General features: G+C 38.0%; 1 protein-coding gene across 10 annotated transcripts in view; it reads left to right on the top strand.

Annotated features, from left to right (window-relative positions):
* Window positions 1–16008, top strand: part of LOC124611222 (protein lap4) — a 528343-nt gene that overhangs the window by 327738 nt on the left and 184597 nt on the right. For 8 of the 10 annotated variants that reach the window (XM_047140227.1, XM_047140228.1, XM_047140229.1 and 5 more), the window contains 4 exons: window positions 6648–6845; window positions 9436–9594; window positions 12731–12811; window positions 13558–14346. In XM_047140227.1, the coding sequence (XP_046996183.1) occupies window positions 6648–6845; window positions 9436–9594; window positions 12731–12811; window positions 13558–14346 (1227 nt within the window). The remainder of the gene's footprint in view (window positions 1–6647; window positions 6846–9435; window positions 9595–12730; window positions 12812–13557; window positions 14347–16008) is intronic. The other 2 variants (XM_047140230.1, XM_047140235.1) reach the window with 2 other exon arrangements.

The following is a 16008-nucleotide window of genomic DNA, read 5'->3' as shown; positions in this document are numbered from 1 at the left end:
AGAAAGACCTGCTGAATGTAACATATTGCATGTAAAAAACGTGAAGAGTTTGTTACGGGTAGATTGTGTTATTGGTAGCTAATCAATGGAAACAATAACTGCTGTAAAATGCCATCTAGTGGGTGGACCATGTAAAACAAATTGCAGGAATAGCGGATTTCAGGCTGACATTCGTTCAAAGAATCATAAGCAACTGTAATTCATACACAAAAGAAGTGGCTTCTGTAATATCATGATACACCAGCATTCATATTCCTGCTCCAGGTGGAATCATGGGTAATATCTAATTTGACTACGTTTCTTTTAATGGACTGTTATGTCATATACCTAATTTCTTCTTTTACAAAGCTTTGTTTATTGCAGTTACTTTTTTTTAATTTCATGCCAGTTGAATGAGCCGCACTGCCGGGTCTGGTATTTGGCTGCTGCATAATATGTAGGCCACTATTTATCCAGTTGGGCAGGCCAAAGATGTTGAGAGTAGCAGCTCCATGATGTCTTATAGATCTCTCTCTCTCTCTCTCTCTCTCTCTCTCTCTCTCTCCCTCCCTCCCTCCCTCCCTCCCTCCCTCCATCCCTCCCTCCCTACCTCCCCCCTCCCTCATCTGTTCCTGTAATGAGTTTAACTTGGATTTTGTTGTATCTGACGCTGCTGACTAGAAATATCTTTATTGTTTTCTGTGTATTGGTATTAATTGGGGTAAAATGCTCAAATGTCATAACTGATTTAAGTCTGACATTATTTTAATTTAAGGCAATAAAAGCAGACTGTGGAATAACTGAATGTGTGATGTGTCTCATTTGTTTCATATTATGATGTATCAAATGTGGTGACACAAATAATCAACAAGTCTAAAGGAAACTAAACTTAACATTCAAAATTTTGAGTTTTAGTGGAGTTGGATGACAACAAGAATGATTTGTTCATCAATCAAGGCATGGACACTCACTTAATGCTACACTACGTGACACACATTCATACATACATACAAATTTGTATATAAACACTGAATTGCCTCAATTAAAAATTGCACATTTTTCAAGACACTGCTGAGTAATATAGTCCACAACTTGTTACTTTTCTGCTGTAATCCATATTACACTCAGAGAGTGATGTTGGCTCTAGATATTTATAATGACATGTGTGTATCTATCTATTATAAAATGGCACTTTTGTGAATATGGTAATTGCCATCTCTGTTTCAGAATTTGAATAAATATGAAATTGCATATGATTGTCACAGATAATTTTCAATGAGCTTAAGCGGGCAACATTTCCATAATTTCAGAAAAGTAAACATGACGGGGAAGCGACGGAGACAATTACTTTATCAGGACCTTGCCATTTTTATTTTCTGTGTTTTATGGTTTGATATTACTTTGTCAGAACATTGTTTTCTACAGCATTAAGGTGGTTTGGGTGTGAGCTTTTGTAAGGACGAACTATGTGAGTATGTACAAGGACAAACTCTGTGAATACATAAAACAATATCAGGGAAAGGATAGAATGTTACTCGCCACAAAAATGACCCAGTGAGTTGCAGAAATGCGCAACAAAAAGGAATGTGTGTTTACTAAAACTGCATAAACATGTAATTACCTATTTGACTTCATTATTTGCATGTGGCTTGGGCAAAATAATACTTGCAGATCCTCTGATTTTTTCTGGTCTTAATGAAATTATATTGTGTTGAGCAGGTAGTAACTTTCTGTTGAAAGATACTAATTTTGTAAAATTTGAGTTAATTCTGCGTTATTGCTTTTCGTATGCATCAAGGGCCTAATTTATGGAAACCAGTGTTCTAATGTGATTATAGGCTACAATCAGATGATTTCATGAGGTATTCATGAAGCAAATGAGTTTTTAAGGCTCAAAATTCAAGTGATTTGCTTGAGTCTGTGTGAAGGTTATGATTGTAGATGGTAGAATATGAATTTAGCTTGTTCTTGTACTTCCCGTGTCAGTCTGCTGCCAAGAGCAAGTCTGGCACATTCTGAAAGATCTTGAAAATACAATAATGAGTAGGGATCATCAGTTTTGGTGTGTCTGATAATATGAAAATGTAACACTGAAGCTACAAATTCAGCACTTGTACCAAGCAAGGTAGTATACTGGTTTAGGAGTTGAGGATCTCAGTTCAAACTCCTGTCCAGCCATGAAGATTGAATGTTCTGTTGTTTCTGTATGGGAAGGCTGTAGCATTTACTGATAGGAACTAACTTAGAGCTTGGGCTATTATACAGATCAGTCTAAGTCACTACAACTGTTATTTCAGGGATGGGATTTGTTTTTTTTTGGGTGGGGGTGAGGTTTCACACTGTAGCCGAAAGTTTACGTATTGTATATTCTTTCCACTTCATAACCAACCACACCAAAAGCTAGCTCCAAGATATATATAATTCGTGACAATTTATCATAACAAATCATACTAAAAGACACGTTTTGGAGAGCTCTTTAATGTATTGTATGTTAGCATCACTGCATGCTTAATGCTTTTCATATTTTCAGTACTAATTTTGAAGCACTTATTGTTTTTGTGTGGTCAATCCACAGCTATAGTGTTCATAAAAGAAAACGGTGATTTTTTTGCATTGTCATAGATTTTGTCAGAAGAAAACTGTGCAGCTGCAATGTTGATTTAAGTGTTTGTGAAGGTAACACACCATATTTGAGGTTTTTGTATTTATAGTTGTATACTACAGAAATGTTTGTTTAACTGATGCGTTACAATAAAGGCCTCTCCAAAACATGACATTTTTAGTACAATTTGTTGTGCTGAACTGTTGGAAAATGTGATGTCAGTCGAAAAACATGTTACCGCTAATTTTTAAGCACTCCAGTTAGTAGCCTTAATAGGTAGTTACAGCGAAGGAATAGCCTCTTAAGACACATTAATGCACATTCGGCGTACCTTAATTCATTTGTTTATAGATCAAATCATCTCGTCTCCATTTCTTCACTGCAAAATAGTCAGACCATTTCATTGTAATTTGGATGATCTAATAGTTCTTATTCAAGAGAACACATTGCAAGCACACATTATCAGCCCTCATTCATAGTATCAAACATTGGAATGTCCAGGATGACTTGTAACAATATTATGAAAAGGGAAGTTGCCATTTACTATGAGTCGCAGATAGGCACAACAAAAAGTCTGTCACAAGGAAACTTTTGGCCAACAAGGCCTTTGTCAAAAATACACACACACACACACACACACACACACACACACAATTCTCTCTCTCTCTCTCTCTCTCTCTAATGCAAATCATACGTGTGTGTGTGTGTGTGTGTGTGTGTGTGTGTGTGTGTGTGTGTGTCCTCTCATTCATAGTATTTCACAGAATGTTTTCACCAGTTTTAGTGTGGGTGACCAGTGTTCTGCCTCTCTGGTTATCATTGGGAAGGTGACTATTATCTGCAGTAGTTTAACACTTTCAGGGAAAGCCTCTGTCAGGTTGTTTTCCAAAAGTAAGTTCCAGATGATCGAAGCATCTGATGTCTTCAGTAAATCCTTTTTGCTGTACAACACATTTAGTTAATGGCATTAGTCTGAAGACAGTAATTTAAACAAATTAACAGATAGATACTTTCAGTTCTTTTTCTGAGAAAACAGTTTGATGATCTGTAAATAACGATGTTTCAAATAGCAGTGAAACTGCAAATTATCATTAAAACAAAATTGATCACTGATTGGAGCTGTGATGCAGTCGCAGACATCGCATGCTCATTCTTATTTCCTCTATGCATTTGTGAATCTCTTTCTAGGAAGTGACATGTTACTGTATTGTAGTACACTCTAACTGCCGATGTACAAACTTCTTCCTGCAGCACAAAATGAAAAACTATCATAACATTAATGTTAAATGTTGATTATGATGCTTTGATGCATCATTAGAAATATACAGAGACAGGGCTTCAATAGCAAAGTTTCAGTCACTGTATTCATTCTGTGTTGATATAAACAGCAGAATGTGAAAATCAAATGGATGTTAATAGAACACTCATGGTCAATGGACAGAGTCTTCAGGATGCCCATTAGAGCTGTACTCTATAGAAACTGTGCTGCCAAACCTCTGCTATGTGGAGCTAACTGGCATTTCAAGGCACAACCTTAAAACTATCTATTATCTGTTTGAAAAAGTCACTCGGTATCAACAATGCCAGGGATGTTGTTTGTCATTATTTAAATCCATGAGAGAAATATTCGAAATGTATTGTGACAATTTAAATTCTGTAATACATTATTGTGATATTTATTTCAATGTACGTTTTGGAGTCTCCGCATCAAAGTCTTTAACTAATGCAACATACCTGGTCCAGATGGTTTATTTCAAAAGGTCACGTTCCTGCTTCTTCCACATCCTTGTCCAGTTAGAACTTTTCTTTTTCTTTCTAATGACCTGTTATTCAATGGGGCATCAAAAGCATAATTTCATTATCCTAAACATTCCGTTATTGGTTAAAATTGTAACAGATTTTTCAAAATTGTATTTAAAGATAAGATGGAACTCTTTGGAGGTTGAGTGGACTTAGCAGTAGGCCATTTCCTTGATTTAGCGAGTGGAAATTTTATTCAGTGAAGGGCTGAAGACCTGTTTTCTAATTTGCTGCTAAGAGCTCATCAGGGATCTGGATTGTGTAGCAATGAATCTTGACAATTCGAATGGGGTGTTGTGAAGGGAGGCGAGGTGGACTGACAATGGGGATGGCTTGATTCAGAGTGCTGGGTTGGAAAATATAATTACTGTTTGTCTCAGTAGTAACAATGCATTACCCAGTGGAGCAATGTATTTTTGTGGAAGAGGACCGCTTTTCCAATCGCCAGTTGATTGTTGGCTTGAAGTATGCATTTCATAAACACATCAGTATTCCCACCCAAAGTTCCATTTCTGTTCATCTTCAGTGGGTGGCACCCTCGCCTGATATTTATTTACACTCATCATACAAAGACCTTTGTACACTTGAAGCAAAAAAGAATTGTCAAGTTATAGCTCGCATACCCAATGCAATGCTAGATAAATCAACCAGAACTTTAGAATTTAGTAAATCAATCTATTGACAGTATGGGTAGTCATTTCCCAGATACATTTTCTTTAATACATAATTTTAAATTTCGAATTATTCAGAAACACAAAATAGGGAAATATATAGCTTTTATTTAGTTTTATTTGTTTATCAATTCGGCAAGTCTCTTTGCCCCACCATAAAATGAGTGTGGCTAAGACTGGCTAGGTTATCACAAATTCATAAATTTCAGCTAGATAAGTGTGAGGGCATGGCTGGGAGGGTTCGTGATTTTTTTAATATGTCTGTGTGTGTGTGTGTGTGTGTGTGTGTGTGTGTGTGTGTGTGTGCGCGCACGCGTGTGTGGGGGGGGAGATTGAGTGGTGGACGATTTGCTACTCTTGTCGTACTAGTAGTTGAGGTTAGCCCTGACTTGACTAATATGTCGTAGCCTCATGTAGGTTTATTTTCCACCTAGAGATGATGATTTCTGGAACAGCTGTCGGTCATTTTCATCATCATCCATTTGACATGCACTGTTGGATAAAGTACCACCTCCATGTAATTTTCATTGCAATCATAACTGTGTTTCACTGCAGTTTGTTCCCCGTTTTATTTCTTTCTCCTGTATCTCTCAAAAGTTTGCAACATGTATATAACAATTGCTCATTGAGCAGTCTTAAATTTTCAAGTACTTTTTGTAAGGTTAAGCCTCATTGTTATAATTAGCTTTAGTTTGAGTTAATATTTTAAAATTTAATTTTTTATTTTCAATTTTTGTCTTTCCTATTACCACTTGTCTTGGGATCATGTGAGCCACTGCTGCTTGGTAACTGAATGAACCACTACATAATTCATAGGAAGTTGATAAGAAAATTTGAAACAAATGTTTAATAAACTCCCTATTTACTGTTATGTATAGAGTAAATAATACTTCACAGTGCAAGGCTCTAAACTTAGTTATAAATACATGTACCAGAATAAAGTGTGTGCAACGTGGAGGACTTTAATTTTAGATGTGAAATTCTGGTGTTTAATATGCAAATTTTATGCATGAAATTGATATCTAAATAAAGCAACTGCATTCTTCAGGATTAAAGGAGACCAATCACCGAAATGGAGGAGTGCAGTTTCCTACAACTTTTATAGCAACTGCTTTGTCATTGATTAGAATCTCATTAGCTTGGTGTCTTTAATGCAGATTAGAACTTAGAGTAACATACAAAAGCAGTTTATAATCTCTCTCTCTCTCTCTCTCTCTCTCTCTATCTATCTATCTATATATCTATCTATCTATCTATCTCCTGTTGTATGTCTTAGCTCCCCTTCCCTGTGTTTCTATACAACAACATAACATTTAAGAGAACGTTTTAAGGGTGTATTTAGTCTTTAATCTAGAAATACCGAATATAAAGAGTTAAAAGATTTTTGTGGGATGCTAATAGATGCTAATAATTGGTTTATAAAATCTTTATTTTTGATACTGAAACTCTCGTGTTAATTATTACTGCTCATGGTCGCTTGTACTGGACAGTTATGCTCTGTTGTGCTGTAGGCTGGCATAGCATTTTATATGTATTTTTCATGAGCCAACCATCACTTAATTTTTAATAGTACGTCTCACTAATTTCTGTTACAGTTACCTGAAACAATCACAGCTACACCAAGTCCAACACAGACACCTGTTGCGACACCAACACCAATAGCAAGACAGCCTTTGGGACCAGGGTCCGTGTCGTCTAGTGCGAGTGCAAGCAGAGCGCCAAGTGCAGCATCTCATGTGTCCAGCTACGACACAGCAACAAGCCATGATCCTGAGCAAGAGATCAGAGCTAAAGTAAGATTTTCTTTACATTAGTTTTTGGTCAGTATTCTTTACAAAATACATGATTGTTACGTTACCAGTACTATTGTCACATGTTGGAAATTTTCACATCTGTAGTAGTAATGAGGAAAGTGTGGTGGTAGTATTACTCCATTAATTAGTTGTTCAAAATATAAATTCAGAACAAAGATTATGACCATTGTGTAGGTGGCGTAATGTTTGGAGGAGTCCAGGAGCATTTTAGTGAGTTTTGGATTATGAAATTTACACTGCCTCATGCTCAAAGTTAGCATACATTTGTGGGACCATTCCTTGACTTGGCACTGGGGCTGGCTGACGTTGCAGAAGAGTTCATACCGATTTAAAACTGCTAACTAATGACACTTTACCAGTGTTGCCTACAGCAACCAATAACAAATGTGAGAAGGACATCACATGTGGCTCCGGAGGTTGTGGGCAGAGTGTGTGTTTCAAACTTGGCTCCCTTTCCATTTTCAACTGCTGCTCCTACACCATTACCATTCCTTGCTATCCTGTTCTGTTCTCTGGAGTTAAGTTCACCATTAACCTAGCAGTGATGGCTCCTCTTAGCAACTGGTGACCTGTTCATCTTCCACATGGCATACATCTTGTATCCCAGGTGCGGAATTATTGGATGTTTTTACCTCAATCATTTACCTGTTATCATTGAAAGTTACACTTATTCAATGCCTGCTCCCTCAACTTCCCCTATGACCCCCAGATCATGAAAATAATATCAATTGAAAAGTAATGTCAGATGTGAAACCCATTCAAGACATGAAGAATGTGGCATACCAGAGGAATATCATGTTTCAATAGAAATGGTACAGAGTATCTCGTTTTGTTGGAAGGTATATGGAGAGCTTCTACTGAACTTCCGCTCTGGAACATTTTATGCCACGGAACTGTCCATCAGTTACACTATTGTGGAATTAAATACAACAGATTATTTACATGCAAATGACTAATTTAGACCTCTAGCTGTGAAACTGAAGTTGATACAATGTATAATTTTCTAAAATAACTCCTATAATCTCCCACAGAAATGAATCATATTAATAAGTCACCAAGGAGTAGTATCTTTTGAAATAACAGATACTATTCAAGATAATGGCAGATAAAAAAGGGGGCAGGGGGGAGGGGGGGGGGAGAAATGATGACATTGGACATGAATACATCTGAAGAGACTGCGTACGCTATCTTGTGCGCCCTCTTCTGGTGTTTCATGTGGGATCTGCATCAGATAGGATCGAGGAGGCAGTTCATTTTGTATTATCATGAAATAGGGGAGAATATGGCATGAATATGAGTTGGGAGTGGCAGTTGTTACAACAAAAATTAATAAAAAGCAGCCATGATAGAATAGTCATTTATTAAAAATACGACCAGTCTCAGCCTCTAATAATAGGCCATCCTCAGATAATACACTACAACGATAAGAATTAAAAGTGCTGTTTACTTAGGGCAGTCAGCAAAAGGAATATATCCATAAGGTATTGAAATTCCTGTTTTTTATCCATTTCTATGTACATTTTGAATGTTGAGATCTTAGCATACGACATATAAATCGCTTCCTGTTGGCTTACATTGATGTCATTCATCTCATGCGTGCCCTCATTCATTCTCTTTAACCCATGGCTGCTCAGCCATGAGTAGCAATTTTGCGATAGGGTTCAGCACAGCTGTCCAAAATGTCATCATCGTCAGCCGGATTGGTCTTTTTAATGTTTTCTGACTCTGCTATTTAAATCAGCACTTTTGATTTTTATATTTACAGTGTATTATATGAAGAAGGCCTACTGCAAGAGGCCAAAGACCAAAATGATGATCTAATAGAAGATAGGTAGATGATGCTGGGAAATGTGTAGGAGGAACATAGATACCTATCGCTAATGACCATGGAAAAGTCATGAGGAATGCTTTATCCAGTAACAGATGTAAAATGGCTGATTATGTTGACTTTAGTTGTTGGATTTGACGACTTTTATGTGGACAATCCCATTATTCATGTACTTCACTCCATTGAATATATTCATTGGGCTAGAAAATTTCTTGTTTCCAAATCCATTAATAAAAAGCATTTACAGCCTTAAACTAAAAACATTTACTTTCACACACAGTGAGTGTAATTCCAACTATTACGGAGTGCGAAGAAAACTGTCCAAGTGTCCATAGGAAAAGTCACAGCAATGGTGCCAAAGATGATTCTCTTATCTCACAGTGGGGTAGTGTATTAACAGCTATGGGGACTACTTTTGAAATAATGTACTATTTTTTCCTTCCCTTTGTCTCTTTCCATTTGACTGCTCCTTATTACCATTCCCCCAGGAAGTAGTTTATATCGTCTGTGTAAATTTTTAAGATTTTAATTTAAGATGTAAAAGACTTTCATGTTAGGAAAATTGTTACCAAATTATAATCTGCAGCACTTGACAAGAAATTAAAATTTCCCATTATTTGCTCAGTAACCACCAGTATTTGCCTACAAGCAATTCTTGATTTTCAGAATTTCATGTTCGTTGAAGTGTTTAGTATTTATGAGTAAATTGAGGTACTGGATTTTCTGTTTCTGTTTTTTCAGGCATATACAGCTAAGAAAATTCCTGAACCAATACAGCCTGTCAAGAATGCAGAAGTTCGCAAGCAAACAGTGTATACCACACTGATTAGGGACCAAAATGGGCTGGGCTTTAGCATAGCAGGTGGTAAAGGTTCACCACCTTACAAGGATAATTCAGATGTAAGTAATGGCAATACAACTTAATACTAATTCCTGAGGTGCATGCGTGTATGTGGATGTGAGTGTGAAATCGTCAGTAATAAGAGGGAGAGAAATGTTGTAACATCAGCACTTTGCATTCTGTAAGGCAGACAAAGTGAATCTCCATACATTCTTACTTAAATTGCCGCCACCTGGGCAGTGAGCATGCTACAGGGATTTGCACAAGTCTCTTTGTGGAATCAATGAGGCCACTTACCAACAATTAGTGTATACATGAAAACAAACAGTGTGCTTTCATTCAAATGTATTTGCATAAGCATCACAATACAACATTTTGTATTGTTAATTATTTGAAACTCTTCAGGGTGGACTGTTCAATGTCATTTCACTTGAGTTATGAATTCACTTTCATCATCAAAATTAATGTCACACTCGTTTTCACTTAGCTCTACAGTCTTTTAGTCGGAAAGGACTGTGCATGAAGAATTTTTTGCCTACTAACTAGAACCTAATAATTACAACTTTTCTCTCAACACAACTGCTACACTTCAACAGAGAGTTAAAACAGGCTTCCCTAGATGGCAATACTACACAGTATTGATGCCTCATCAGTCAGATTCATGAATGGATCATCTGGAGCTACAAGAAAATGTATCAGTTGAGGCTTAACATTGGTGTGGAAAACAAAATTCACAATGTTGAGAGCCACTCACCCTTGGAATGGAAAGAGTTAAACACCAGTTTCCTGAAAATATGTTTCATCAGTTTGATTCCATTGTCATATTTACACTGTAGTCACACCTGACTACTTGTATTCATCTCTTACGAAGTGTTTATTTTAAGTAAGCAACAAATTTATTTCGTTTTCATTGTGATACATTACACAGATGATTTAGACAAATGACATCAATTTGAAATTCAAGGTGACTGCTAAAAATTATCCACAGATCAATGTTACAGCATTTTAGTGAGTCGCTCCTAATTAGTGTGGCTGATAACATCACTGCTTAAAAGCTGCCAACAGATGAAATGTTGTTACTTTGAAAGCTAGCTCATAAGCAAAATACACCATTTTGAAGAAATTGTGAATAAATAGTTCTCAGCATTTCCTTAAATTGTTTATTGCTGTAGTACTTATATTCCTCTGAAGTTGTTGTACTTCAAATAAACTAGATAGTTCTGTGTCCTGATACCATGCTTTCCACGAGACAAAGCTTATGATTCTTCATAATTAGAACAAACAATATGTGTTAAATGGATATGTTTGAAGACATGCTACACACCCGCTCATAAACGTAAATACAAGAGAAGATTGGTGGCAGGCTATCATTTATTGTGGAAACATAAACCCAAAAGCCAAAACATTATGACCACATCACACCACAATGTTGGATGCCACGTGGTGGTGTTGCAGCTATGTGACACGAAAACAAAAGTATGTAAGTGGAGTAGACACGGATATATGGGCAGCAAACAGGGAGATCCATCGAGATAAGCAACTTCGACAAAGGGCAGATTATCATTATGCAGAACCTGTGAATGAGTATCTTGAAATGGTGAAGCTTGTCAAATGTTCACACGCTACTGTGCTGAGCATCTCTGGGGAGAGGTAAGAGAACAATGACAGTGCCACTAGGCGGTAAATGATTGTGGACATCCACTACTCTTCACACAATGAAGGGCTTTGGAGGCTTGTCTGCTCTGCCAGGTACGGTAGGTGGTGATAAGTGGCATCTCTGCTGAAAGAGCACAATGCCAGTGCACGCACAAGTGTTCCGGAGCACACCGTTCATCATACATCATTGAACATGGAGCTCCGCAGCAGACCCTCCCTATGTATTCACATTTTCACCCAACATCATCAGTTGTGATTGCATGGGCATAGGGCCATCGTGATTCGACCATCGATCAAAGGAAACGTGTTGGCTCCTCGCATGAATCATATATTTGCTATGCTAAGTTGCTGGTCATCTACACAAACGCTTTCACTTAGATGAATAGTGGCTCGAAATGTGCAGCATGCCACAGATGCAGGCTGGTGGAATCAGTATTATGCTGTGGGAGACATTCTTCTGCACTCAAATGGGAGCTGTGGTATTAATTGAAGACACGCTGATAGCTGCGAATCACCTGCATCCCTTCATGCTTGATGTCTTCCCTAATAACGATGTCAGCTCTCAGCAGTGTAATTGTCCATGTCTTGGAGCCAGAATTGTGCTATAGTGGTTTGGGGGGCATTATAGTGAACTAACGGTGATGTCTCAGTGACTGAATTCAGTTGTTGTAAATCCTATGGAACCTATCCTGGTCACTATGGGGTGCAGTGACCACATACACAAATCAGCAGCCCATTATTTACACGAATTACATGATCTGTGCATACACATCTAATGCCACATACCTCCACAAACCTACCAACCGTCGGATCCCAAATACACAGAAAGAATGACGTATTACATTCCAAAGACAAACATTCAAGCTATTAAGCAGGTGGTCATAATGTTTTAGTGTACACACTAAAAGTTCAGTCATTTCAAGAGTGACACTGTTAATGTTTTATTTAAGGATTGTTACAGAAATTCTGAAGAGCTTTTCGTTAATGGAATAGTAAAAAAAGTGATCATATATAATGTGGAATGATTGACATTAGGCAGAAGGCTACCATAAGCAGGATAGTGAAGCAGCTTTTTAAATTCATTTGTCAAATTTATAAATAGCTCAGGAATGGTAACGAAGTAGATTGTGTTTAATTTGTGGTCTATTGGTACACATACAGTTGTTCTGTTTTAGAATGATCTAAACAAATTTGATGATGATTGAAACAGTAAATGTATTAACCCTCTGCCATTGGTATTGATTTCTTGTCTGCGTTTACTTTAACAGGAAAAGCCTTTATATTCTCAAGTTAGAAGTTGAATCAATCATGACTTTGTTGCGTCTATAGTTCCTGAACATCCAATGCATCATTATGTGTTACAGTTTCATGCACAGCATTTTAATTAATTTATTCCTGACATACTCCAGTTTTTACTGGCATTTGCTTCAGAATATTGTGAAGCACACACAAAGCTAGTGGGCGAGCAGATTCTGTGGTTATAATCATAACTTTGAATGAGGTGCACAAATTTTGTTAAGTACGTTGTTATTTTTACAGGCAATTTATATCTCCCGTATAACGGAAGGCGGTGCAGCCGAGAGAGATGGAAAACTTATGGTTGGTGACAGAGTAATGTCAGTAAGTACTCTGATTGGTTATGGGTGTTGAATAAAATTAATGATTGTAATGAGACACAGTTTTTATAAATTATAAATGAAGACGTATCATAGTTTGTGATGAAGTGGGTTGTGTTTCTAATTTTTAATCTCATGGTCAGGATAATACAAGAGGAATTCAGAAATTTAGCAGTAATGTAAATCATTTATTGTTAATGTGGGAAAAATGAAAAGAACCTGTTACTTTTCCATGTCTTTGAAACATGTTGTGTGTGCAGCTTATTAGGACCTTTTTATTTATTTTATTTTTTTTGCTTTGTCTGTGTCATTCTGTGCAGGATGTATTTTACACAGAGAAGTGAACTTATTTTTGTTAGTCCATGCCTCTGTCAGAAATGCTTTGGGTTGCTATCATTTTAATCTCTGCTGCTGTATGCTTGTGTGAGTGTGAATGATTTAGTTCTTTCTTCAGTGGAATAGTTCTTACCTCTCTCTGTCTTCCAGTATAGTGTATAAAATTGAAGCAAAAGAAAAGAAAAGAACTCTCCATTTGTAGATACATGTTCTAAACTTCATGCTTTGTAGATGCATAACTTTATTCCAAGTCAGTGAACATAATTATAAATTAGTGGCTGATAAAAAAATACAGAACATCTTTTGCTTATCATTTGAGGAATCTCTGTAGGAAATACTGGTATGCCTGAAGACTGACTGGTTGTCATAATAGCATGCTGGTGAGAGGACTCAGTCTAGTGTGTCTGCCCACAGATAAACGGTGTGGACATGGAAGGAGCTCGGCATGACCAAGCAGTGTCCATGTTGACTGGTCTTGAGCGGTTTGTGCGTCTGGTGGTGGAACGAGAGGTGTTGGTTCCCTTGGGCAGCAGCCCCTCACCCTCCCCAAGCCCAGGCTCCGAGAAATCCCCACGTGTGTTTGGACTGCCAAAACCGTATACAGGACTATACAGTGCAAACAGTTACATGGCAAACAGACCTGGTTATGTGGGATATCGCAGGGCTGCTGTGGAGCAGCCAGTATCCAACACTGCACCTAACTATGGTAAATTGCCAGGACTGAGGAACGATCCTTCACCACCTACATCGGATGTGGTGAGAAAGGAAATGAAGATAGCAAGTGCATCATCACCTGCAGAAAGTGGTACAGAAGTGCTGCCAAACCACGTGCCTCCATCAATACCTACAGAACCTCCTCGACCAGCTCCACGGCGCCTGAACCAGCCGTCTGTGGCTGGCAGCACATCGTCGGAGCCGCCCCCTGTACAGGTACTACCCAAACCTTTAACCAGTGAGGATTTCCAGGCTATGATTCCTGCCCACTTCCTTCAACCTCCTCCAAAGCCACCAGGTCCAGATATTGCTGGCCCTACTGTCGTTGTGACAATAAAACGACCAGAGACACCATTGGGTGACATCAAGTTTCCCCCTGCCCCAACCACTCTGGGTAAAGTGACAGAGACCATCACTAAGAGCACCTTCACGGAGACGGTTGTGACCAGAGTTACGGACAACAAGGAGATCCGGCCTATTGTTACTGAGGTTAGTGCAGTGCTGAACTGTGTGGGAGGCTGAAAACTCTTAGTGGATTGCAGTATTCCTGTTAGACGTCACTAGATATATTAGTAATTGAAGGGTCATATTTGCATCTGACCGATTTTCCTGTGCTCTAATAATGTTAATACATTTTAAGTGCACTGTAAGGTAGACACTATTGATCACTAATGGTTATGCACACGTTTTAGACTGTTACTGTAATTTACATTCATTGCTGTAATTAGTATTGTTCTGCAGCCAGTCATAGACAATCACAATCTTTTTTCACAAATGCTTGCCATATGAAGTGTGTAGTGCTCTCGCAGCGTGATACATCGGCCATTTGAGTAATTTAAACACACATACAGTTATTTCTCTGTTGATGTCTTCATCAGAATTCTGAAGAAATTTGTACTGTGAAATGATTTTTTTTTTTCTTACAGCGGGCAATTACTGTGTAAGAAATGTTGCTGTTTGTTTAGTTATTGATCTGAGAACTTCTTAAATCTATAAATTGGAAAAGTTCTTTCTTGAGGATTCATTCTTACAATGTGCATGTTGTGAAATTTAATTTCCAATCCTCATCATAAATTGAGTCCTGATTAGCTCTTCTGTTTATTATGTTCACAGTTTGGCTTGCCATTTAATTCAGATTTCCTCCATTTAAATACATCCTACGCATCTATGAACACGGGCTGTGTTGGAGTTTCTGTTAACTGAAACATTTATTGAATTTTTCCTCCAGTAGGACATTTATGAGGAGTAGTTATAAAGTTTTTGATTATCACCTCAAAACAAAGTAGCAGGACTAACTATTTTGTTTCTTTGCAGAGATACTACACCAAAGTAGCTTTGGATTTAGTGTGTCTACAGACTTGTACCTGCTAATAAACAAAAAATTAGTAATACAACTTCTCTCTCTCTCTCTCTCCTCTTTTTTTTTTTTTTTTTTTTTTTTTTTTTTTTTTTTTTTTTTTTTTTTTTTTTGCATTTAACTACTATAGTGACCACATATATCATTCTGCATCAAATTTGAAATTTGGAGTACTGTGTTTAGTTGTGGGTTTGTGACTTTAGAAACTGAAAGAAAGATGTAACTTTTACAACCAAATAGTCTGTCACAGCCTTTTGCCCAGTAAGGTCTTCATCAAAAATACACACACACACACACACACGTAACTCACCCACACATGACTGTAGTCTCAGGCAACTGAGGCCACACTGAGAGCTGCAGCACCAGTGCATACTGGGAGCAGTGACTAGGTGGGGGTAAGGAGGAGGCTCGGGCGGGGAGGGGGAGGGATAGTAGGATAGGGGTGGCAGACAGTGAAGTGCTGGAGGTTAGATGGAGGGCGAGTGAGAGGTGGTGAGGGGATGGCGGAAAATGAGAGAAGCAAAAACACTGGTGTAATGAGGACTGCATAGTGCTGGAGTGGGAACAGAGAAGGGGCTGGATGGGGAGGACAGTGACTGACTAAGGTGGAGGCCAGGATGGTTACAGGAATGTAAGATATATTGCAGGGAAAGTTTTCCACCTGCACAATCCAGAAAAGCTGGTGATAGTGTGAAGGATCCATATGGCATAGGCTGTGAAGCAGTCAGTGAAACGAAGAATGTTGTGCTGGGCAGTGTGCTCAGCAACAGTGTTGTTTCTTGGTCACACTTCTT

Source organism: Schistocerca americana, chromosome 1 (genome assembly GCF_021461395.2).
Source record: "Schistocerca americana isolate TAMUIC-IGC-003095 chromosome 1, iqSchAmer2.1, whole genome shotgun sequence".
NCBI lineage: Eukaryota > Metazoa > Arthropoda > Insecta > Orthoptera > Acrididae > Schistocerca > Schistocerca americana.
The sequence above is the reverse complement of the archived record's forward strand: the minus strand, read 5'-3'. Positions and strand labels throughout refer to the sequence as shown.